Source organism: Gobius niger (assembly GCF_951799975.1).
Source record: "Gobius niger genome assembly, chromosome: 7".
Lineage (NCBI taxonomy): Eukaryota > Metazoa > Chordata > Actinopteri > Gobiiformes > Gobiidae > Gobius > Gobius niger.
The window spans coordinates 39,621,419-39,646,871 of NC_136858.1; the positions used below are offsets into that span (position 1 = coordinate 39,621,419).

General features: G+C 39.3%; 1 protein-coding gene across 1 annotated transcript in view; it reads right to left on the minus strand.

The window, feature by feature from the left end:
- The window catches only part of rpgrip1l (RPGRIP1 like), a 38,543-nt gene extending 17,798 nt beyond the window's left edge, over positions 1–20,745 (minus strand). The window contains exons 1-18 of the mRNA XM_079560020.1: positions 20,587–20,745; positions 20,175–20,258; positions 17,021–17,165; positions 16,542–16,849; positions 14,384–14,483; positions 14,167–14,310; positions 12,590–12,695; positions 9,922–10,068; positions 9,649–9,722; positions 9,364–9,503; positions 9,183–9,289; positions 9,030–9,080; positions 6,352–6,525; positions 6,106–6,223; positions 3,471–3,920; positions 1,849–1,994; positions 452–785; positions 43–332 (exon numbers count right to left, since the gene is read on the minus strand). Of these exons, the coding sequence (XP_079416146.1) occupies positions 43–332; positions 452–785; positions 1,849–1,994; positions 3,471–3,920; positions 6,106–6,223; positions 6,352–6,525; positions 9,030–9,080; positions 9,183–9,289; positions 9,364–9,503; positions 9,649–9,722; positions 9,922–10,068; positions 12,590–12,695; positions 14,167–14,310; positions 14,384–14,483; positions 16,542–16,849; positions 17,021–17,165; positions 20,175–20,250 (2,910 nt within the window). The 5' untranslated portion in view covers positions 20,251–20,258; positions 20,587–20,745. The remainder of the gene's footprint in view (positions 1–42; positions 333–451; positions 786–1,848; positions 1,995–3,470; positions 3,921–6,105; positions 6,224–6,351; positions 6,526–9,029; positions 9,081–9,182; positions 9,290–9,363; positions 9,504–9,648; positions 9,723–9,921; positions 10,069–12,589; positions 12,696–14,166; positions 14,311–14,383; positions 14,484–16,541; positions 16,850–17,020; positions 17,166–20,174; positions 20,259–20,586) is intronic.
- Positions 20,746–25,453: the final 4,708 nt, after the last annotated feature.

The window sequence follows — 25,453 nt, forward strand, 5'->3', positions numbered from 1 at the left end:
AAAAAGAGCAGAGTTTTCCCACATATTCTCAGAGACGCCCACCTTTGCAGCTCCCACATTTGGACGGGCGACGGGATCATCAGCAGCTCGTCTGTCCCCCCCCTCAGCCTCTGCTTCCTCTTCAGCTCCGGTCTGTCTCTGAAGTGGAGGTCGCTCCGGACTCGGTTCCTCGGGTTCCTCGGGTTCCTCGGCCGCTCTGTGTTTTGTGATGAATCTGGGCTCCTCCAGCGTGACCTCTGACCCCGGAGGAGGCAGGTACGAGAGCTTCCACTTCAGAGAGAGCTGGATGTGCCCCGCGGGGAGACCGGACTGATCCATCAGCTCAAACACTCCTGAAACAGACACAAGTGTTTCCCTGTTGATCTTTCAGCTAAATGTACCATAAGACTTCAAAAAAAGAACTAAAACAAGGCTAAAATGTAACTAAAATGAATGAAACCCCTAGACTCACCAGTGATGGCTTTGTCCTGGGCCAGCGACCTGAGCGGGACCTGGGCCTTCCCCACATACAGGTCCATCTGCTCCTCTTTCAGGTCAAAGACATAGAACTGCATGGCTTCGTGGGTGAGGTACCGGTGCAGCCCCGCGTCCATGAGGACAGAGTAGAGCTTGGTGTCGTCGAAGTGAGGCTCGGCGGAGTCCGGGACGGTCTCAGACGGGTAATCCGGGGCGTGGTAGAAGTGATAGACCACGTACGGACTGGGACAGGGAGCGAGTCTGGAGCGGAGGCCACTGCAGCCGTGCACCGCCACGCAGAGCTCGTTCCAGTCGTCCGTCAGAGCGGGCTGGACAAAACAATCAAGGGAATAAACAAGAAGGGAATAAACATGATCAAGAGAGTCCATGAACATGTGCATTTGTTTTTGGCACATAGAGCAACATTAGCGCCACTCAGAAAATGGCCATTGAGTTAGAGTTTGTGTAGATCTGGCCCTCAGTCCTCATGTCTCTGTTTGTATTTGGCATAAAAGATTCTAGTTTGAGAGTTGGTTTGGTGCAAAGTGAAGGCCACTGAAGGTCTGATTTAAAAGCACAGAGAGAATCACTTCCTACAACACCAACAAAAGGCCTCATGCAGTCGGGAGACGAGCTACAAGAGGAGCACGATTCAACATTATAACTAGGGCTGGGTACCGTTAAACGATACCAGTACGGTATCGAAAATGAAGGTTTAGGTACTACAGGTATCGGAAAAATAAAAGTATCGAAAGCAGGTACCGAAAAGAAATATAAAATCTTCATATTCAAGTTTTTATGCTGTTGGTTATACAAATTTAAAAAGAAAACATAAAATGCAAATAGTGGGGAATGGTGGTTTAAATTTGGGAAACATTTGGGGAATCAAAAATATCAAAAGGGGGAAAAAATGGAAGAAAAAAAATTGGGGGGTAAATTTGGGGCAAATTAGAAAAAAGGGGAAAATTGGGAGAGAAAAAAAACACCCAAAAAAATTGGGGAAAAATTGGAAGAAAAATTTAGGGGGGACATTTTTCTTTTAAATTGTTAAAAATGGGGGGAAAAATGAACGTCGAAAGTTTTTTTTCCGCCTGGTGTTGAAGGAAGTTTCATCTCAAACAACTAATACAAATGTAAAAGAAATTAAAAGGAAGGAAAAGAACAAATTAACATTATTCTTCTGTTTTGTGGTTCTAAATGAAAAATAATTAAGTATCGGTACCGAAAAAAGGATCGTTCAGGTATCGGTACCGAAAACTAAGTATCGTTAAAGCACCGGTATCGAAAAAAATGTAACTGTACCCAGCCCTAATTATAACAAGGCAAAAAGATGTAAGAAAGTCAGTTTAGCTGCAGATTATTGAGTAAGTAGTATTGAGTATCCAGCGTTACCTGTTGCAGTGTTTGGCCGAGGCTGGAGCTGACGTAGTCCATGGCCTTGACCTTCTCCTTGTAGAGGAGCAGAGTCTCTCTCATGGGGATCCTCAGTCTCAGCCAGTAATCCAGAGAACCAAAGGAGCGCGAGTCCTCGGACACTCCTGACGGGACAGGGACAGGTCAATATGTCGGCCCAGATTAGATCAGTTTAAGTTTAAGCATAGGCAAACCTTATGGGGGGTACACTTTTTCAGTAGCTATATTATACAGTATGTGGGGGCTGATAATAATCATATTGCTTACTGCTTCTTTGAATACTTAAGTATTTTCTACAGCAAATACTTGAAAGTGTATACGTTGCAGTTTTGGGCCAATGAAAAAAGTTTAGCCTGTAGTGTTTCCCCTTAAGGCGAGACACTGCAGGTGAACAGGGAAAACAAATAAATGTAGAGACATCAATGTGAAGCTTTTGCTGAACATCACAGATATAAATATGAGAAATAAATGTGTTGCATTTTTTCTGTCATTTTATGTTTTCACATAAAAATAAGGCATTTTGAGCATTAAAATGGCCAAAACTGCCTATATTTTGGAAACGAAATCAAAATAATGAATTAGATTAAATGTTATGGTTTTATTTTATTGACATATTAGTGACTCAGATTTTTTCAGAGGGATTTTGGATATTTTGTTTAGTTTTTCAATAAACTAATCATCAGTGAAAAAATCTGTAAAAATCCCGCCCGTTTTTTTGGTTTCAAAGCTGAATAAATCAGGCTAGGAATTAGATATTAAAAAATCCCTCTGAAAAAACCTTCAGAATCTTGTTAGGCCTCAGACTGTAAAAAATGACAAAAAAATGACAAAAAAATGACAAAAAATTGACAAAAAATGACAAAAAAATGACAAAAATGTGAAAAAAAATGACAAAAATGTGACAAAAAATGACAAAAAAAATGACAAAAAATGACAAAAAATGACAAAAATGTGACAAAAAAAATGACGAAAAAATGACAAAAATGTGACAAAAAAAATGACGAAAAAATGACAAAAAATCGACGAAAAAATGACAAAAAATGTGACAAAAAAATGACAAAAAACCTTCAGAATGTTGTTGTGTCTCAGCCTGTAAAGTGTGGAGTCTGTGGGAGCTTCTATAAGGGCTCAGGCTCTGCCCGAGTGCGGCTTCTCTCATTCAGAGAAAACCAGCCCTGAAGTTTTGTAGCGAGTGCGCATGCTCGGCCCGTTCTTCCACTTTTCCGCTCCAGCGTCTCGTAGGAGGAAAAACACCATATTTGGGTGAAAGCGTCATCACGGGGCCCCTTAGCAGGACACGTGGATGTCAAATCTGTCAATATTTATGAATGAAAACCCGCGGGAAAGACGGCCTTTCTACTTCCGGGTCGCCCCCACCTCGCAGACAAAACATCATCAAATAAACATCATCATTTTTATATCTGACATGAAAACTAAGATGTAAAGGGAGGAAAACAGATACAAATCTCCACTTCCACCACTGCGGGAAACATCAATACTTTCACCTAAAGTGTCTCGCCTTAAATAAAAAAACAACATTTGATCAGTAGTAATTTCACTCAAGTAATGAAATCCAGTACTTAGACCGGACTGTCCCTCACCAATGAGAGGAACGGTCCCGTGCACTTTCCCCTCCTGCTCCATCAGCGACTGCAGCCGGATGTTTCCCGCAGCCAGAGTCCTCCAGTCCAGCCCCAGAGCCTGGTGCAGCTCCACCGTCACCGCGCCTCTGCTCACGTAGTCCAGGAAGTCCCGGTCCACCCGCACCACGAAGCGCGAGGTGAAGCCGTAACGGGGGCGGCGGCCGCTCGCCACGGGGGTGGAGTGCAGCTCGGACGCCACGCTGTAGGTGCAGAAGGTGGACGGCTCTGGGTCGGACACAGAGTCCAGGGCGGAGGGAGAGAGGGAGACGCTGCTGATCTGAAGCTCCAGGACGTTCTCTCCACGCTCCAGGCGGAGGCTCTCGTTGAACTCGTCCGCCTCGTCGTCCTCCGTCACGTCTGGTCTGAACACGTACGCCTTTGTGCCGTAAGCGATGTCCTTGAGCTGAGCTGAGGGAGACAGAAAACACAAGTCCAGCTTTAAATCAAGCTCCGCCTTCACCAAAACTTCACAGGAATGTGTTTAACTCTGTCTAGTGTCTAAACTTTAAAGCAGATCCAGGCCCAGTACTGTCAAATGTTTTTATGATGGGCTGTCCCGGTCACTTCCTGCTGTTTTTAGAAAACCAATCTGTGGCAGCTACACAGCACAGGTTCAACATTCAGAAAACTAAAAGATGACAGTCCCAACTAGGGCTGGGAACCATTAATGATGCCAGCTGGGTATAAAACACAGTAGTATCAAAAGCAGGTACTGATTTTATTTTTGTATATCTTTAGATCCAAGTTTTGAAGCACCAAACCTATTTTTTCCAATTTTTTCCAATGTTTTTACACAGTAATTATTGCCCTAAAATTTTTTCGCATTTTTTATTATTCATTTTTTCCCTATTTCCCCCCTCGTTTTTGCTCGAATTTCATTTCATTTTCAAATTTTTCCCCTATTTTTTTACACTTTTTACCCAAACTATTCCCTATTTTTGCCCAATTTTTTTTAAACTCAAGGTTTCCTTATTTTTATCACAATTTCCCTCATTTTCCCCAAATTCTTCCCCATTTAGAGGTGAACCCTTCTTCTTCCACAGATTATTGTTCTGTTTTCTGGTTCTAGATGACAAATATTTTAGTATCGGGAAAACTATTGCTCAGATATCGGTTGTAAGGATTATAACGAAATCTGAACAAACATCTGACTCAGGCTTTGCTCACACGCTACAGAACAAGAAGACCATGTCACTGAGATCAGCTGATAGACAATGGTCCATAATCATTCTGAACATAACGAGAAGTACAGATAATATACTAACACATTAGGGCTGTGCAATTAATCGAAGTTCGATTACGATTTCGATTACAACAGTAAACGATTACAAAATTAGCATAATCGCAAAAAATCGATTATAATTTATTTATTTTTTTCAATTTCTTTTTTCAATTTTTTTCATTTTTTCTTCTTCTAATTTTTAATTTTTGGATTTTTGTCTTTTTTTGATGGATTTTTGTCTTTTTTTATGGATTTTTGTCACTTTTTTGCTGGATTTTTGTCATTTTTTTGCTGGATTTTTGTCATTTTTTAATGGATTTTTGTCTTTTTTTTATGGATTTTTGTCTTTTTTTTATGGATTTTTGTCACTTTTTGCTGGATTTTTGTCTTTTTTTTGCTGGATTTTTGTCACTTTTTTTATGGATTTTTGTCACTTTTTGATGGATTTTTGTCACTTTTTTGATGGATTTTTGTCACTTTTTGATGGATTTTTGTCACTTTTTTTATGGATTTTTGTCACTTTTTTGCTGGATTTTTGTCACTTTTTTGATGGATTTTTGTCACTTTTTTGATGGATTTTTTTAAAGGCAACAAATAATCGTTTGAATAATCGTGATTTCAATTATGACAAAAATAATCGTGATTATTATTTTTTCAATAATCGAGCAGCCCTAAAACACATAGACACAAACATCTGACTCACAGATAGGCCTCACCCTCTCTGTGCAGAGAAGTGCAAGACTAGGATAAAAGGCGACTGTCAGGTCTGGACTTCACTTCTTCTCTTTCTCTGAAGTCACCAGCTGGTTATACAACTTTGTATCTGGAACAATGGCAATAAAAGCCTCATCTTTGAGACGACTTCCATCTCCAGTGTCTGCTTTGGCGATATCCAAAACTGTTCTCGCGTGATGCAAAAGAACCAGATCCTAACAATTGGTCCCGAGACCAGATATCTTCGCGAGAGTAGAGGATCGCTCTGATTTTTTTGTTTAAATATTTATTGTACTTTTTTTTTTCTCGTCAGAGCTTTGGACCAGACGACATCGAATTTCATTTCTTTTTCACATTTTTTCCCCTATTTTTCTAATTTTTTTACCCAAATTATTCCCTATTTTTGCCCATTTCTTTTTTAACTCAAAGTTTCCTTATTTTTGTCACAATTTCCCCCATTTCCTCCAAATTCTTCCCCGTTTTTCACACATTTCTTGACATTAGAGATCAACCCGACATTGTAAATCTGCAGATCTCTTTGTTCTGTTCTGGTTCTAGATGACAAATATTTTAGTATCGGGAAAACTATCGCTCAGATATCGGTACCGAAAAACAAGTACTAGTATTGAATTTTTTTTTTCAGTATCAAGCCCTTACCTTCCAGTTTCCTGATCTTTGCGGCTCTTGAGTCCAGAAGCTTGGCCTGAGTCTCCAGCCTCTGCTCCAGCTCCATCCTGCCACTTTTCAGCTTTGCCGACACAGAATCCAGCTCTGCCTGTAACAGATTGAATCACATTAGTTATACATATTTAGTTATTCTGTTAAAATGACCAAGACAATCCTTTGCACTTCCTTTCTGACCTAAAAGCTGAAAGTAAAGCTGCCCTGTGTCCTGTCCTGTACCTTGTGATCTTTGCAGAGCTTGCTCTCCACACTGAGCAGCGTCCTGGTCTTCTCCAGCTCCTGGATGGTCTCAGCGTGAGCCGCTCTCAGCTTCTTCACTTCACCGTCTGTGTTCAGCTCATCCCCGAGCTCCGAGAGGAAGCCCAGCTCCCGGTTCCGCTCCGACCTCCGCTTCTGCGCTCAGACGTCACAAACATCACGGAAATGAACTTAGTCTAGTCTAATAACAGTGGTTTCCAAACTAAAGTATCCAGGCTATCAACGGAGATTAGAAGCATCCTGGTTCTGCCTGTGTCCATGTTTACACAGTGTCTTGGTTTCAGTTTCCTGGATAAGCCAATATGTGGTTTCTCACTGCTGCAGATGTACTGAGCATGTGCGAACTTTCCAAACAGATACGACAGGAGCAGAATCTTTCCTACGGCGACTGGAGCTCGTACCTTCTCAAATGTTGTATCTTTGCTGAAAACTTTACAAAACAACCACTTTTTCACTAGAGGTCGACCCACGTGGGTTTTCTAAGGCGATGCTGGGGGATTTTTATTGGCTGATGCCGATATACCCGGCCGATTTTTCCAAATGTCTTGTCTATAAACCTGTGTTTGATGCTCCTAAGTGTTGAACTGTGACAGCAGGGGGCGCTTTATTGGGTCATAGGGCTACATTTATGTTTAGTAGGTACTTTAGAGGGAGCTTGTTTGATTCGGGAAAAACAAAAACAAACGGTAAGTCTCTATCTCTTATGGTTCCGAAAAACCTATATAAAATACTTTAGATTTTAGATTTTAGAGAAACACAAAGTTAGTTATCATGTTTATGCTGATGATCTGCAGATATATATGCCACTAAAGTCTAGCTCTGAGGGATCATTGAATCCTTTGTTGGATTGCATTCAAGAAGTTAAGACATGGATGGAGGCCAACTTTTTAAGTCTAAACAAAGATAAGACAGAAATTGTAATATTTGGAAATTCTTCTAATGTTCTCGACACTTGTGACAGCGCCATCGGCCCTCTGGCTTCCTTCTGTCACCCTTTTAAAGGAATCTGGGTGTGTTTGTAGACAATGACTTTAAATTTGAGAAACATATAAATCATGTTGTCAAATCAAGCTTTTTCCATCTTAAATCTCTAAGCAAGGTAAAAAACTATCCACCTGCCTGTGACTTTGAGAAAGCCATTCATGCTTTTATAACGTCGCGACTTGATTATTGTAATTCTGTGTACACTGGTCTTGGTCAGCTTTCAATTCATCGCCTCCAGGGGGCGCTAAACGCAGCTGCTCGTCTCCTCCTCTCCAGCACATCAGCCCTGTGTTAGCGGCTCTGCACTGGCTCCATGTGTGTTATAGGATGAGGTTGTTGTCTTTAAATGTCTCCATGGCGCTGCTCCTCTGGATCTGTCTGAGCTTCTGGTGCTCGGGCTCTGAGATCTGCTGATCTGCTGCTTTTAGAGGCTCCTCGCTCCAAATATGTGACTAAAGGGGACAGAGCTTTCTCTGTGGAATGACCTGCCTCTCCACATCAGAGCTGCTCAGACACTGGAATATTTTAAATCGTTGCTTAAGACACATTTTTATGCAAAAGCTTTTAACACTGTCTAGCACAGACCAGGCCAAATCTAAGCTGTTAGTGCTCTGCTGTTTTGTTTCTTATTATTATATTTATATGTTGTTGTTTTTTCTCTGTACTGTAGACCTTTTGTGAAGCACTTTGGTCAACAGCAGTTGTTTTAAATGTGCTATATAAATAAATTTGATTTGATTTGATTTGAATACGATCCAAGGTACAAACCTGTGACAGATTTTCCTCTAAGAAGTTGTGGCTCAGATTAAAGCTCTGACGGAGCTCTTTCCAATGCCAAAAAAATCTCTATCTTTCGGTTCCAAACATATTGTATACTGTAAAATACCCCAAAATCGTCCCGATATATCGGTCCACCTCTATTTTCCTCTCTGCGGTGGCTCCGGTGGACGTCAGCGCTGCTCTTGGTCTAAACTGTCGCTCTGGGATCAATTCTCACGTCTGTCGTTGATGTTGGCACAGTGCTCTACAGTTCCAAGTGCTTCCTTGGAAAGTTCTTGTCAGTAAAAAGCCCTGCGTTGGCCATATTGCTCATGTGTTTAGCTCCTAACCGTATTTGTCATTGTCCCGCCCCCGCTCCGGAGCTTTAAAGGTGCATTATTCCACTATTAATGCAAAAAGTGTGTGGAGCGCCCGGAGAATGTATTTAGCATCACACGATAATGTTTCCAGCACAGTGGCCTCCAGGACACTCCAGAATCAATTACTTGGAAGGTTTTCTCTGCTGACGGAGCCTCTCACCAGAAAACCTACAAAACAATAGGTCCTGGGTCGTTGTAATTTAGAGTCCATTGTGATCGAAAGTGAAGAACCACTAACTAACTACTCATGCAGCAGCTGGGTCACATCAAGGTCAAACAGGCACACAATATCACATTTCTTTCCACATAAAAAGCTACATAATGCACCTTTAAGATCCAGGATACTGCAGTGTCTCATGTAAACAGCGATACGAGTACCCTGGTTTCTCTGACGCATAACCAGGATATGACTAATAACCAGGACACTCCAGCGCATGTAAACACACTCAGTGTTTTTGCTTGGTCTTATTTCGGGAGTTTGAAAACCCCAGGCCTCAAACAGGATCCTCCACTTACCTGAACGAGCAGCAGGGCCTCTGTGAGCTCAGAGGCGTCATAGTCGGTTCCCTTAAAAACACAACGAAATAGAAGCATGAGATTTAGAAGCTTGTGTTCAGTTCTAGATGTGATGCTTGGCAGTGCAGTTTTCTCTCGTCAAAATGAACTTACTTTGCCGTAAACCTTTAGCTGCTCCTTCATTTCCTCCAGCTGCTGCTTTTGCTCCAGGATCTGAATGTGTAGCTTCTTATTCTCTTCCGTCAGCTTCTCACTGGCATCTACAGAGCAGTGAATGGGTAAAGTATTAACATCATGAACCCCCACGTGGGCTAATCTCCGGTGAAAGAATCACCTCTCTCGGCTTTGACTCTGTCCAGGATCTCGTTCTTGTCCACGAGGTCGGCCTGGAGCGCCGTCTCCAACTGCGAGATCTGCAGCCTCAGCTTCTGCTCCTGGATCTGCCACTTCTGCTGCGGCGACACGTCAAAGGCTCTGCGGCCCAAACAGATCATATTTACATAAAGACTGTGTTCGATTAGAGCGACTAGTCTCATGTCTGAGTCAAAAGGTAAACGTCCCCAGTGAACTGTCTCTGTGAAACACTAAATGTCCAAATATAACATCAAAGTAAAGTGACCTGTTGAGAAGCTTGTGGTTGTTCTCCTTCAGAAGGTCTCTCTCCTGCTCCAGCTCAGAGATCTGCTCCTGAAGCTGAGAAACACAGAAAAGAATGGGGTTTATTAATGAAATACAGCTAAAACAAATGAAAACCCTGTAGTTTAGACCTCTACTTGTTGCTTTAAAGTGCATGTGATCATTAGCAGTTTTTCAGCTCTCTCTCAAAGGGCTGATGCTTCTGGATGAGCTCAAAAGTGTGATCTAAATCTAATTGCTTTGTGGCTGCTCCGACCTGCTGCTGGGCTTTGTTGGAGACGGCGGAGCTCCTGAGCCGGTTCTCCAGCTCCAGGCTCCGGACTCGCTCCTCCTTCAGCGCCGCAGACAGAGAGTCCACTTTGGACAGAGCCGTGTCGTGACTGGCCTTCAGCCTCCTCTGACTCTGCAAGAGTGAAAACACAACTCAACTCACAGACACACACTGCCCTAAAGCCTTTAAATAAAGATAAATAACTTTACAATATTATCAGGATAAAAAAAACACATAAAAACACAAACTCATACGAACTCAATTGCCATGATTGTGGCAGTTGTGAGCTCAGTTTCAGACGTGCAGCTCAACACATTTACGTCTTAGTACAAACTATTTTGTTTTACCTTTTGCACATTTGAAATGAGGCTGTTCGAAAAGGAGTGGGGGGGAAGTAAACACTTATTTAGTCCCACCCCTTTTAAGCACTGTCAGTCTCTTGTTCTATTTACTTTTTCGGCTTCCTTAAAACAATAATCTGAGCCCTGTGATCTAAATCAAGTTGTCATATACAGTGTGAAAACTCCCGACCATCAACATCAGGTTTACAGCAGCTGAACATGAAAAGTCAGAGATTTTCTTCCGATACTTAGAGAATATCCATTCTTTGTGTTGATGTTGAAACTGTCTGATATTTGGACATGGTTTGAGGTCTACGTGTCGTTTATTCCATATTTCAGGACCACAAACGGACACACTTTTTCTGGATGTTCGGGCAGTTTTAAAGTGATCCAAGCCCCTTAAATTATATTCTCCTTCTCTTTCAGAAAAGGTCGTTGCTTATTTTTAGCTTTGTACATGAACTGAGCAGTTTTAAAAGTGATCATGTCTTGACGTTTTAGAATCTTGGCTTTCATAAACAGTGGATTGGTCTCGGTCACCAGCGTTATACATTGTTCTTATTGCTCTTTTTTGAAGGATGAATATCGGTTGTAAAGTAGTTTTATAATTATTACCCCAAATTTCAGCACAATATGTCAAGTAATGCGAGAGAAGAGACAAATAAAGCCAACCTCTGTTGACTTTCATATTAAATGCACAAATCTAATATGATTCTAGCATCTATAAGTCACAAAATCTATGTGTCTTGGTGAAGTAATGATTTCTCTTTTTCATTCCAACAGCAGATTCTACAGTTAACCCTTTGTTAGTGGGATTATGCATCCAAATAAATGTTTATTTTTTATCTCTACTTTAGGAAAACACTAGCCTTGGTTTAAAATGATGTGTTGAGGAACACATTATATTATAGGTGATAAAGACAGAAGTGTCATTACTTCACATCCGTAATCCATAGTTGTGGATAGAGTTGCCAAAAATATCTAACTTTAAAATGGTTAGAGTAAAAGGCAGTGGCCCTTAGATAAGAGTAACAAAGTGCTTTTACTTGAGAACTGTAAGCACTGATTAACTGTTTAATGCAAAAGTCTGATTCAATTGGCTTGTTGCTCGGTGTGGCTATGCTAGTTCCTCTGAGCTGAAGCTGTGAGCGCCAGTACTTCCTGTCTGTATTCTTTTCCTGGAATGATAATATAAATAAAAAAATATACATAAAAAGGCACTATTTCAAATTGTGTAATGCATTAAACCCTTAACTTCCACCTGAACCGAGCACGTTTTCTCCAGTTTGGCTTTACCCCAATCCAAAAGCTTCTGGGAAAAAGGTGTGAAAATAGCGACAAAACTGAGACGAAAACAATGATGGAAATGTGACAGAAAAAGTGACGAAAAATGGATGAAAAAGTGGCAAAAATGTCACAAGAAATTGACATTAAATTGACAAAAAATGACAAAAAATTGATTAAAAAATGATAAAAATGTGACAAAAAAATGACAAAAAAATGATAAAAAATTGACAAAAAATGTGACAAAAAATTGACAAAAAATGACAAAAAATTGACCAAAAAATGACTAAAAATTGACCAAAAATTGATAAAAAATTGACAAAAAAGTGAGAAAACATTGATGAAAAAGAGGCAAAAATGTGACTTAAAAAAAGACAAAAAATTGATAAAAGATTGACGAAAAATAAAAACAAATGTGACAAAAAAGTTACTAAAATGAGTTGAATACCCGACAAAAAAATGATGGAAAAAAAAAAGTGATGACGTGAGGAAAAAAGATCCTCTCGGTTCAGGCGGGAGTTCAGAGTTTAAATTAGCCTTTAGCTTCACTCACTGGTCTGAGCTCATCTTAATGGAAATGAATACGAACAGGAAGTACTAGCGCCCACAGCTTCAGCTCAGAGGAACTAGCATAGCCGCACCGTGCAACAAGCCGATTGTTTCTTAAAGGAACAGGCCGCCGTTCTTCCACACTGAGATATGTTCTTAAGCTTAGACGAGTTGATCCGTACCTGTCTGGTCTTTGTGCCCGTGGAAGAGCCTGCTAGCTTCCAACTATAGGAATATGCTGGGAGAGGCCAAATGCTAACAACATCTTTGGTCGTTTTGCGTGACTGAGCGCACACACAAAGACCAGACAGGTACACATCAACTCGTCTAAGCTCAGGTAAGAACATATCTCAGTCTGGAAGAACCGTGGCCTGTTTCTAACCCTTTATCAAAGTGCTTTACAGTAAGGCACAGTCATTCACTCTTGCCCAAGGACACAACAACAGTGTGCATTTGAGTTTTGTAAGCCTGTGTTTAACCTCCTGCAGCTGGAGGAAGCGCCCCTCCAGCTCCGTGATGGCGTTGGAGCGCTCGGCCAGTTGTTTCTGCACCTTGATCATGTTCACGTTGCTGTTGACGTGCGACCTGGGACCAAGACAAACAAAACATTTTCAAACGGTAAACAATGAGGCGAGGGGGAGGCGAGGGGGAGGCGAGGGGGAGGCGAGGGGGAGGCGAGGGGGAGCGAGGGGGAGGCGAGGGGGAGGCGAGGGGGAGGCGAGGGGGAGGCGAGGTTAAATTTAACGAAGAGGCCCAGCTGGAAAACAATCAATAGAAGACGGGCAGTGGATGTTGGACAAAGGCAGAGGTTTCGGCTTTGAGCGAAAATCCCAAAGCAAAAGGCGAACTCACGGAAATTCATAATAATGCATTTGTCTTGTACAGTACAGCGCTTTTCCAAACTTTTACAATGTTGTGGTGGTGGTGGTAAGTCGCCACTGCAGCTCTGACGGAAAAAAAATAATAATAATGTGACAAAAAATTACAAAAACGTGACAAAAAATTTGATAAAAAATGACACATTTCATAAAAAATTTACGAAAAAATAATTTAAAAAAATGTGACAAAAAATGACAAAAAATGTGATAAAAAATTGACGAAAAACTTAAAAAAATGTGACCACAAATGACAAAAAAAAAAAAAAATGTGATAAAAAATTACGAAAAAATGACAGAAATGGGACAAAAAATGTGATAAAAAATGGACAAAAAAATGAAAAAAATGTGACAAAAAATGACAAAAAATTTATAATAAATTGACGAAAAAATAATTTTAAAAAATGTGATTAAAAAAAGACAAAAAAATGACAAAAATGTGAAAAAAAGGACAAACATTTCATAAAAAATTGACGAAAAAATGACAAAAATGTGACATAAAATGTGATAAAATGTGACAAAAAAATTACAAAAAGTTCATAATAAATTGACAAAAAATGACAAAAATGTGACAAAAAATGACAAAAAAAACGACACAAAAATTGTGATAAAAAATGACGAAAAAACAACATAAAATGTGATAAAATGTGACAAAAAAATGACAAAAATGTGACAAAAAATGTGATAAAAAATGTGACGAAAATGACAGATTGACAGAAGTGAGGCTGCCAATTTGTGCTGACTTTTGGTTAATTTTAAACCCATTCCTCAGCTATATGAGTGTGAAATGAGGGTTAGGAACAGCTGCTTCCACAGTCTTGAATGTACCGGAGGTTCAAACTTTAAACCCATTCCTCAGCTATTGCTGGGTTGCAGGTGACATCACAGCATTCTAAAGGCCTATACTATTATATAGAGGAAAAATTATTTTGTTTTTGAGGAAATTTTTGGTCTTGTACAGAGAGATCTTGGACCCAGTGACTAATATTAAAGATCATTTTTTAAATTCATATATTTTCTTTTTAGCTATGACTTGTGAAAGTGTAATGTTATTAATAGGAAAAACTGGCTCTTGCCCCCCGCTGGGTCCGATGACATCTTCACATTCTAGAACCTGCAACCCAGCAATATGAGTGAGAAATGAGGGTTAGGAACAGCTGCTTCCACAGACTTGAATGTACCGGAGGTTCGTGGTCTGCTGTTGCCTCGCGTCCAAAAGCCTCTCCTCAAACTCCGCCTCTCTCCGCCTCAGTTCCTCTCGGAGCAGCTGAGCGTCGCTCTCCAGCGCCTCCATGTGGCCCCTCTGGGACTCGATCACGTTCTCTCTGAAGCACAAGCAACAATCCCACATTATGAACACGTTGAAGAGGAGGAAGGTATTGTGAAGAAGAGGCTGACAGGTTGCGTATCTCCGCCCGGGCGTCCTCCAGCAGGCTGTGTCCGTATCGAGGCAGCTGACCGGTCGGGGGTCGCCCGGCTCCGTCCAAACTCCTCGTGCCTACAGGGGGCAGAATAACACACAGACATTTGACTTACATGTTGAGCACATAAATAACCTCTTGAACTGAACCCAGAGGATCTTTTTCTTCACGTCATCAGACTTTTTTTCCCATAATTTTTTTGTTGGGCATTCAACTCATTTATGTAACTTTTTTGTCATTTTTTTGTTATTTTTTGTCACATTTTTGTCATTTTTTCATCATTTTTTGTCACATTTTTTTTCCCGTCAATTTTGTATGAAATTTTTGTCATTTTTTTTGTACTTTTTTTTGTCACATTTTAGTCATTTTTTCGTCATTTTTGTAAATTTTTTGTCACATTTTTTGTCATTTGTTCGTCATTTTTTGTCTTTTTTTTGTCAATTTATCATAATTTATTTTATTTTTTTTACATTTTGGTCATTTTTTGTCACATTTTTGTCAATTTTTGTCACATTTTTTTATCACATTTTTGTCAATTTTTGTCACATTTTTTATCACATTTTTGTCAATTTTTTGTCACATTTATCATCACATTTTTGTCATTTTTTGGTCATTTTTTTGTCACATTTTTGTCACATTTTTGTCACATTTTTGTAATTTTTTTGTCACATTTTTGTCACATTTTTGTCATTTTTTTGTCACATTTTTGTCACATTTTTGTCACATTTTTGTATTGTGCGACTGTTTGACTGGGTTTGTTTCAGACCATACTGTGTGTGTTTCTGATGAATGCAGTGATGTCATTGTGCAGGTTCTGCCTCTAAGGGAAAATGATGTTTTATTTTAAAGGACATTTTGATTTAATACTTTGACTTTTAGTGCCTTGATTTTGGCATAATTCAGTTAATGACTTTTAATGCTTTTTAATGCTCGGCAGAAACAACATGAGTCCTCGTCCTGTGGCTGTAGAAGTGATTAACTTGGCCCCATTTTCATTTTTTAGCAAAAACTTTCTCTTAAGGCGAGACACAGCAGGTGAGCAGGGAAAACAAATAAATGTAGAGATTTCAATGTGAAACTTTTGCTGAACATCACAGATATAAATATGAGAAAAAATGTATTGCATTTTTTCTGTCATTTTATGTTTTCACATAAAAATAAGGCATGTTGAGCATTAAAACTATATTTTGGGCAACGAAATCAAAATAATGAATTGAGCCAGATTAAATGTTATGGTTTTATTTTATTGACATATTAGTAACTCAGATTTTTTCAGAGGGATTTTGGATATTTTGTTTAGTTTTTCAATAAACTAATCATCAGTGAAAAAATCAGTAAAAACTCAAATTCCGCCTGTTTTTTTGGTTTCAAAGCTGAATAAATCAGGCTAGGAATTATATATTAAAAAATCCCTCTGAAAAAACCTTCAGAATGTTGTTGTGTCTCAGCCTGTAAAGTGTGGAGTCTGTGGGAGCTTCTATAAGGGCTCAGGCTCTGCCCGAGTGCGGCTTCTCTCATTCAGAGAAAACCAGCCCTGAAGTTTTGTAGCGAGTGCGCATGCTCGGCCCGTTCTTCCACTTTTCCGCTCCAGCGTCTCGTAGGAGGAAAAACACCATATTTGGGTGAAAGCGTCATCACGGGGCCCCTTAGCAGGACACGTGGATGTCAAATCTGTCAATATTTATGAATGAAAACCCGCGGGAAAGACGGCCTTTCTACTTCCGGGTCGCCCCCACCTCGCAGACAAAACATCATCAAATAAACATCATCATTTTTATATCTGACATGAAAACTAAGATGTAAAGGGAGGAAAACAGATACAAATCTCCACTTCCACCACTGCGGGAAACATCAATACTTTCACCTAAAGTGTCTCACCTTAAAAAATAATTTGACAGAGGAACTTTTACTTTGATTAGAGTAACATGTCACCAGTATCTGTACTTTTACACAAGTAGCAAAATAAAGTACTTTGCTTCTTTCCTAGTATTGTGAAAATCGACAACATATTCACATCGTACATCAGATTTCTATTAAAGATCTAAGAAAAAGGGTGAAATGAGATTTAAAGGTACACTATAGTTTACTGTCCTCAGAGGTAAAATCTATCCGTGAGACTTTTCCTCTGGACTCACTTTTGGGCCGCATGGGGGAAGGAGGCGGCGAGTCCCTGAGCTTCTTCAGCCCTGAGTTGACCCGTGGGTGGATGTGGCTGTAGGGGGCGGCCCTCCTGCTCTGCTGCTGTATGAGCTGCTGCTTGGCCACACGGAGGCGCTGTTTGAGAGCCTCGTTCTCGCTCTGCAGACTCCTGACGTTGTCCTGGAGGTCCTCCATCATCTCCTCCATCTCCACGTCCCGCACTTTGGGCTGAGGGGCCGCTCCGGAGACCAGCTGCTCCAGGCGACTGCGGTCCTTCACCAGGCGCATCAGCTTCGTGGCCAGTCTGAAAAAGATGAATAAATACGCTCAGGCTCATGTGGAATAACTCACCTCACACTCTGTCCGGTTCCTCTAAGGAAACTCACGGACTGGAACTGAGCAGAAAGTAGTTTGAAACACAGAAACAGCCTTTGGAGTCTTATCGTCTGGAGACAGATTGAAACATCCCACTGACTTTTTCATTTTGTCGTCCTGCTTGTGGATGTGCTGCTTGAGGTTCAGGTTCTCGTCGTTGAGGCGGAGGAACTTGTCCTCCAGCTCCTCGCGGGTCATGCGCAGCACGTCCTGGCGCACTCGAGCGTTCGCATTTCCCGACGTATCTGCAGGAACAATGTTAAAATGTGAGTCAAAACAACAGAGGACTTAAATCAGCTTAAACCAGGGATCCCACAGGTATTGAGTGAGTGCATAGTTTCTCTCAGGGCTGTGGGTTCAAGGACTAGAGGACCACTGACCGTTTGCTCTGCTGAGTTAATATATAGATATGTGTTTTAACTATGTATTGTTTAATTTTTGTTTTGGAAAGGCCAACTAGGGACGGACATTGAGAATTAGCTAAACTGTTATAGTATGTAACATGAGTCTATGTGACATACTTGTCCCTATTCAAATAAACTCAAAGAAAATAAATTAAAAAAACAACCCGCACCCGACCGACATTTTCAACTAACCCATCTGCAACTCGGACCGAAAGAAGAAGAAAATATTGTACCCGACCCGCATTTTTTGGTACTAGATTAGAACGACTGTATATACATTACAAAGGTTTAATCTTTATTTCAAACGACCCGACCGACCGAATATCACTACAAATATCCTTGGATGACTCGTAACCGCGGGCACTTCGGATCAACCCACACATCACTGGAGCGCACTGGCATTATGTCCTTGGGCAAGACACTTCACCCACATTGCCCCCAGTGTCTGCATACATGGGTGTTAGGGCTGTGCAATTAATCGAAATTCGATTACGATTTCGATTACAACAGTAAACGATTACAAAATTAGCATAATCGCAAAAAAACGATTATAATTTATTTATATATTTTTTTTTTTCTTTTTTTTTTTTTCAATTTTTTAATTTTTGGATTTTTTGTCACTTTTTTGCTGGATTTTTGTCTTTTTTTAATGGATTTTTGTCTTTTTTTGATGGATTTTTGTCTTTTTTTTGATGGATTTTTGTCTTTTTTTTGATGGATTTTTGTCTTTTTTTTGATGGATTTTTGTCTTTTTTTTATGGATTTTTGTCTTTTTTTGATGGATTTTTGTCTTTTTTTTGCTGGATTTTTGTCTTTTTTTTTGATGGATTTTTGTCTTTTTTTGATGGATTTTTGTCTTTTTTTTGATGGATTTTTGTCTTTTTTTGATGGATTTTTGTCTTTTTTTGATGGATTTTTGTCTTTTTTTTGATGGATTTTTGTCTTTTTTTTATGGATTTTTGTCTTTTTTTGATGGATTTTTGTCTTTTTTTTGCTGGATTTTTGTCTTTTTTTTTGATGGATTTTTGTCTTTTTTTGATGGATTTTTGTCTTTTTTTTGATGGATTTTTGTCTTTTTTTGATGGATTTTTGTCTTTTTTTGATGGATTTTTGTCTTTTTTTAATGGATTTTTGTCTTTTTTTGATGGATTTTTGTCTTTTTTTTGATGGATTTTTGTCTTTTTTTGATGGATTTTTGTCTTTTTTTGATGGATTTTTGTCATATTTTTGATGGATTTTTGTCTTTTTTTGATGGATTTTTGTCTTTTTTTGATGGATTTTTGTCTTTTTTTTTGATGGATTTTTGGTTTTTTTGATGGATTTTTGTCTTTTTTTGATGGATTTTTGTCTTTTTTTGATGGATTTTTGTAATTTTTTTGATGGATTTTTGTCTTTTTTTGATGGATTTTTGTCACTTTTTTGATGGATTTTTGTCTTTTTTTGATGGATTTTTGTCACTTTTTTGATGGATTCTTTTAAAGGCAACAAATAATCGTTTGAATAATCGTGATTTCAATTATGACAAAAATAATCGTGATTATTATTTTTTCAATAATCGAGCAGCCCTAATGGGTGTATGAATGAATGAGTGACTGGTTCCTTGATGTAAAGCGTTTTTAGGCTATTATTGAACCTCTTAACGCCCCCCCTTAACCGAGTGCATTTTCTCTAGCTTGGCTTTACCCAAATCTAAAAGCTTCTGGACTGGAGCCAGTGTAAAGCAGTGTTAATTCTGACAACATATTTTATTTTAGTTTTAGTCTTTTGACGAATATGTAATTTAATTTTAGTCTAGTTTTAGTCGACTAAATTTCAGACTAACTTAGTGGACTTTGCATTGATAATATTGATTCTAATCATGTTTAATGTTGTTCCTCTGCTTCATGTTTCTGCTCCACATGAACAAAGCTCAGAGCTGATCCTTTAAACATGATCTGAGGCTCTTTCAGACGCTCAATACAAGTTTGGATGATTTTAGTCTCTCCTTTTCATTTTTATTTAGTCTGATTTTAGTCGACTCAAATATCTGGACATTTTAGTCACAGTTTTAGTCTCATGAGAATCTTTTCATTTAGTTTTAGTCCAATTTTAGTCACAAAAATATCACTTTGACTTAGGGCTGTGCAATTAATCGAACTTCGATTACGATTTCGATTACAACAGTAAACGATTACAAAATTAGCATAATCGCAAAAAATCGATTATAATTTTTTTTTCAATTTTTTTTATTTTTTTCTTCAAATATATATATATTTTTTTAATTTTTGGATTTTTGTCACTTTTTTGCTGGATTTTTGTCTTTTTTCTGCTGGATTTTTGTCACTTTTTTAATGGAATTTTTTAAAGGCAACAAATAATCGTTTGAATAATCGTGATTTCAATTATGACAAAAATAATCGTGATTATTATTTTTTCAATAATCGAGCAGCCCTACTTTGACTAAAATTAAGACTAAATATTTTAGTCGACGACATTAACACTGGTGTAATGCCTCATTTCAAAGCAAACTGATCTGAACTGATAAAACTGATCTTTATCCTTGCATTGTTGTCATTGCTTTTTTAAACATTTTTTTAATCTAATTTTTGCTGCACTTTCATCCCTTTTTTGGTCACTTTTTATTCCTCTTTTTTGCTCCATTTTAGTGTTTGATACTATCTTGATCTTTTTCAATAAATTGGGTAATGCCAAACTGGTGAAAATATGCTTGTGGTTAACACACATGAAGATCTAAACTGTGGCCTGTAGGCTCTAGGGAAATACTTTTGCCATATTGTCAACTGCCCATATGAAAAACAAATCCCTGCGTTTAGGAAAAAGAGCTGGAGAAGTTGTGGTGTGTTCACAGACCTACAGCAAGTCTGGGAACATTCAAAGTGATGTCTTTAACGGGCACATCCGCCGCAGTGTCGTCAAAATACGACATGATTCAGCCTAAAGAAGAGACAAAAGAGATGAGAAACAAACCACTTCATACATGTCACAGGTCACATCGTTTCCCATGGAGGGCTAACATCGAACAAGACTTTCCCCCTTATTTTACTTAAACACTGGCTTCACTTATTTCCCCCAAATTGTTTAATTCATACAAATATACGTGAGCCCCGGAACGTGTATTTCGTGCAGAAACACATGATTTTATCCACAGTTTTAATTAAACATTTGGCGGAACAGTTTCGAAATAGCGGTGATGCTAGCATTAGCTTGAACCCCAAATCTCGCGTAATCTCGCTCGGTCTGACAGTCTGAGGGACAAACTCACCTTTTGATGGATAAACAGGCCTCAGCGATGTCCCAGTCTACTTTCCCCTGAGCAAACATCCATTTCCGACAGGTTTGATGCTTTGAAAAGGCGCCTTCATCTTTTAAATGAGGGTTAATCACTGGAGGTGGACCGTTGCTACAGAAAACATCATTTCGTGTTGTTAGGACGGGACTACGCATGCGCAACCACACGAGGATTATGGGAAATGTAGTTAGGTCTTACCGGTGACGACTAAACCTACTAAAAATGTAAAAAAGAGTCCCCAAAATTAGCTACCATTCGTATTTAATGTTGTTTTATGATTAAATGCAGTGAAATGTTGCCTGTTTTATTGTTTTACCCGCACCACACACATATTAACATTAACGCTTGTATATTCTAGCTATTGGCTGAAATATTGCAGTATGAATTCAAATCATTTTGCATATTTATTTGAATATTTATCACTATAACAGGTGATCAACATAGCTAGCTAATAAATGTAGCCCATTGTTTTCTATTTAGAGATTAAATTATGGAATCAAATGTATGGCAAAAAAAAAATACAGATAAAACAAATGAAATTGAAAGCAGAAGAAGAAGAAGAAGAAGGAGAAAAAGAAGAAGGAGGAGAAGAAGAAGGAGAAAAAGAAGAAGGAGGAGAAGAAGAAGGAGAAAAAGAAGAAGGAGGAGAAGAAGAAGGAGGAGAAGAAGGAGGAGAAGAAGAAGAAGGAGGAGAAGGAGAAGGAGGAGAAGAAGAAGGAGAAGAAGAAGGAGAAGGAGAAAAAGAAGAGGGAGGAGAAAAAGAAGGAGGAGAAGAAGAAGGAGGAGAAGAAGAAGGAGGAGAAGAAGAAGGAGAAGAAGAAGGAGAAGGAGAAAAAGAAGAAGGAGGAGAAAAAGAAGGAGGAGAAGAAGAAGGAGGAGAAGAAGAAGGAGAAGAAGAAGGAGAAGGAGAAAAAGAAGAAGGAGGAGAAGAAGAAGGAGGAGAAGAAGTAGAGGAAGAAGAAGAAGTAGAAGAAGAAGAAGGAGAAGAAAAAGGAGGAGAAAAAGGAGAAGAAGGAGAAGAGGAAGGAGAAGGCGAAGAAGAAGAACAACAAGAACAAGAAGGAGAATTGTGTATTGTTTATTGACAGGATCCCCATTAGCCCAGTCATGCTGTCACTATTCTTCCTGGGAGAAGAAGAATAAAAAGAAGAAGGAGAAGAGGAGTAGATGAAGGAGTAGAAAGAGGAGGAGGGGACAAATCAGGCCAGCTCTTTTGCATGCAGAGACTAATTGATTTGATTTGACAACCAACCCTAATGTTTAACTGTCCTCCATGTTGGATGTGATGTTTAACTGTCCTTCATCTTGGATGTGATGTTTAACTGTCCTCCATGTTGGATGTGATGTTTAACTCTCCTTCATGTTGGATGTGATGTTTATGTCCTTCATGTTGGATGTGATGTTTAACTGTCCTCCATGTTGGATGTGATGTTTAACTGTCCTCCATGTTGGATGTGATGTTTAACTGTCCTCCATGTTGGATGTGATGTTTAACTGTCCTCCATGTTGGATGTGATGTTTAACTGTCCTCCATGTTGGATGTGATGTTTAACTGTCCTTCATGTTGGATGTGATGTTTAACTGTCCTCCATGTTGGATGTGATGTTTAACTGTCCTCCATGTTGGATGTGATGTTTAACTGTCCTTCATGTTGGATGTGATTTTTAACTGTCCTCCATGTTGGATGTGATGTTTAACTGTCCTCCATGTTGGCTGTGATGTTTAACTGTCCTTCATGTTGGATGTGATGTTTAACTGTCCTCCATGTTGGATGTGATGTTTAACTGTCCTTCATGTTGGATGTGATGTTTAACTGTCCTCCATGTTGGATGTGATGTTTAACTTACCTTCATGTTGGATGTGATGTTTAACTGTCCTCCATGTTGGATGTGATGTTTATGTCCTCCATGTTGGATGTGATGTTTATGTCCTTCATGTTGGATGCGATGTTTAACTGTCCTTCATGTTGGATGTGATGTTTAACTGTCCTCCATGTTGGATGTGATGTTTAACTGTCCTTCATGTTGGATGTGATGTTTAACTGTCCTCCATGTTGGATGTGATGTTTAACTGTCCTCCATGTTGGATGTGATGTTTAACTGTCCTCCATGTTGGATGTGATGTTTAACTGTCCTCCATGTTGGATGTGATGTTTAACTGTCCTTCATGTTGGATGTGATGTTTATGTCCTTCATGTTGGATGCGATGTTTAACTGTCCTTCATGTTGGATGTGATGTTTATGTCCTTCATGTTGGATGTGATGTTTAACTGTCCTTCATGTTGGATGTGATGTTTAACTGTCCTCCATGTTGGATGTGATGTTTAACTGTCCTTCATGTTGGATGTGATGTTTAACTGTCCTCCATGTTGGATGTGATGTTTAACTGTCCTTCATGTTGGATGTGATGTTTATGTCCTCCATGTTGGATGGGATGTTTAACTGTCCTTCATGTTGGATGTGATGTTTAACTGTCCTCCATGTTGGATGTGATGTTTATGTCCTCCATGTTGGATGTGATGTTTAACTGTCCTTCATGTTGGATGTGATGTTTAACTGTCCTCCATGTTGGATGTGATGTTTAACTGTCCTCCATGTTGGATGTGATGTTTAACTGTCCTTCATGTTGGATGTGATGTTTATGTCCTTCTTGTTGGATGCGATGTTTAACTGTCCTTCATGTTGGATGTGATGTTTATGTCCTTCATGTTGGATGTGATGTTTATGTCCTTCTTGTTGGATGCGATGTTTAACTGTCCTTCATGTTGGATGTGATGTTTATGTCCTCCATGTTGGATGGGATGTTTAACTGTCCTTCATGTTGGATGTGATGTTTAACTGTCCTCCATGTTGGATGTGATGTTTATGTCCTCCATGTTGGATGTGATGTTTAACTGTCCTTCATGTTGGATGTGATGTTTAACTGTCCTCCATGTTGGATGTGATGTTTAACTGTCCTCCATGTTGGATGTGATGTTTAACTGTCCTTCATGTTGGATGTGATGTTTATGTCCTTCTTGTTGGATGCGATGTTTAACTGTCCTTCATGTTGGATGTGATGTTTATGTCCTTCATGTTGGATGTGATGTTTAACTGTCCTCCATGTTGGATGTGATGTTTAACTGTCCTTCATGTTGGATGTGATGTTTATGTCCTCCATGTTGGATGTGATGTTGGATGTGATGTTTAACTGTCCTCCATGTTGGATGTGATGTTTAACTGTCCTTCATGTTGGATGTGATGTTTAACTGTCCTTCATGTTGGATGTGATGTTTAACTGTCCTTCATGTTGGATGTGATGTTTAACTGTCCTTCATGTGGGATGTGATGTTTATGTCCTCCATGTTGGATGTGATGTTTATGTCCTCCATGTTGGATGTGATGTTTAACTGTCCTCCATGTTGGATGTGATGTTTAACTGTCCTCTATGTTGGATGTGATGTTTATGTCCTTCATGTTGGATGTGATGTTTAACTGTCCTCCATGTTGGATGTGATGTTTATGTCCTTCATGTTGGATGTGATGTTTAACTGTCCTTCATGTTGGATGTGATGTTTAACTGTCCTTCATGTTGGATGTGATGTTTAACTGTCCTCCATGTTGGATGTGATGTTTATGTCCTCCATGTTGGATGTGATGTTTAACTGTCCTTCATGTTGGATGTGATGTTGGATGTGATGTATAACTGTCCTCCATGTTGGATGTGATGTTTAACTGTCTTTCATGTTGGATGTGATGTTTAACTGTCCTCCATGTTGGATGTGATGTTTAACTGTCCTTCATGTTGGATGTGATGTTTAACCGTCCTCCATGTTGGATGTGATGTTTAACTGTCCTCCATGTTGGATGTGATGTTTAACTGTCCTCCATGTTGGATGTGATGTTTAACTGTCCTCCATGTTGGATGTGATGTTTATGTCCTTCATGTTGGATGTGATGTTTAACTGTCCTCCATGTTGGATGTGATGTTTAACTGTCCTTCATGTTGGATGTGATGTTTATGTCCTTCATGTTGGATGTGATGTTTAACTGTCCTCCATGTTGGATGTGATGTTTAACTGTCCTCCATGTTGGATGTGATGTTTAACTGTCCTCCATGTTGGATGTGATGTTTAACTGTCCTTCATGTTGGATGTGATGTTTAACTGTCCTTCATGTTGGATGTGATGTTTATGTCCTTCATGTTGGATGTGATGTTTAACTGTCCTCCATGTTGGATGTGATGTTTAACTGTCCTCCATGTTGGATGTGATGTTTAACTGTCCTCCATGTTGGATGTGATGTTTAACTGTCCTTCATGTTGGATGTGATGTTTAACTGTCCTCCATGTTGGATGTGATGTTTAACTGTCCTCCATGTTGGATGTGATGTTTAACTGTCCTTCATGTTGGATGTGATGTTTAACTGTCCTCCATGTTGGATGTGATGTTTAACTGTCCTTCATGTTGGATGTGATGTTTAACTGTCCTTCATGTTGGATGTGATGTTTAACTGTCCTCCATGTTGGATGTGATGTTTATGTCCTCCATGTTGGATGTGATGTTTAACTGTCCTTCATGTTGGATGTGATGTTTAACTGTCCTCCATGTTGGATGTGATGTTTAACTGTCCTCCATGTTGAATGTGATGTTTAACTGTCCTCCATGTTGGATGTGATGTTTATGTCCTTCATGTTGGATGTGATGTTTAACTGTCCTCCATGTTGGATGTGATGTTTAACTGTCCTCCATGTTGGATGTGATGTTTAACTGTCCTTCATGTTGAATGTGATGTTTAACTGTCCTCCATGTTGAATGTGATGTTTAACTGTCCTCCATGTTGGATGTGATGTTTATGTCCTC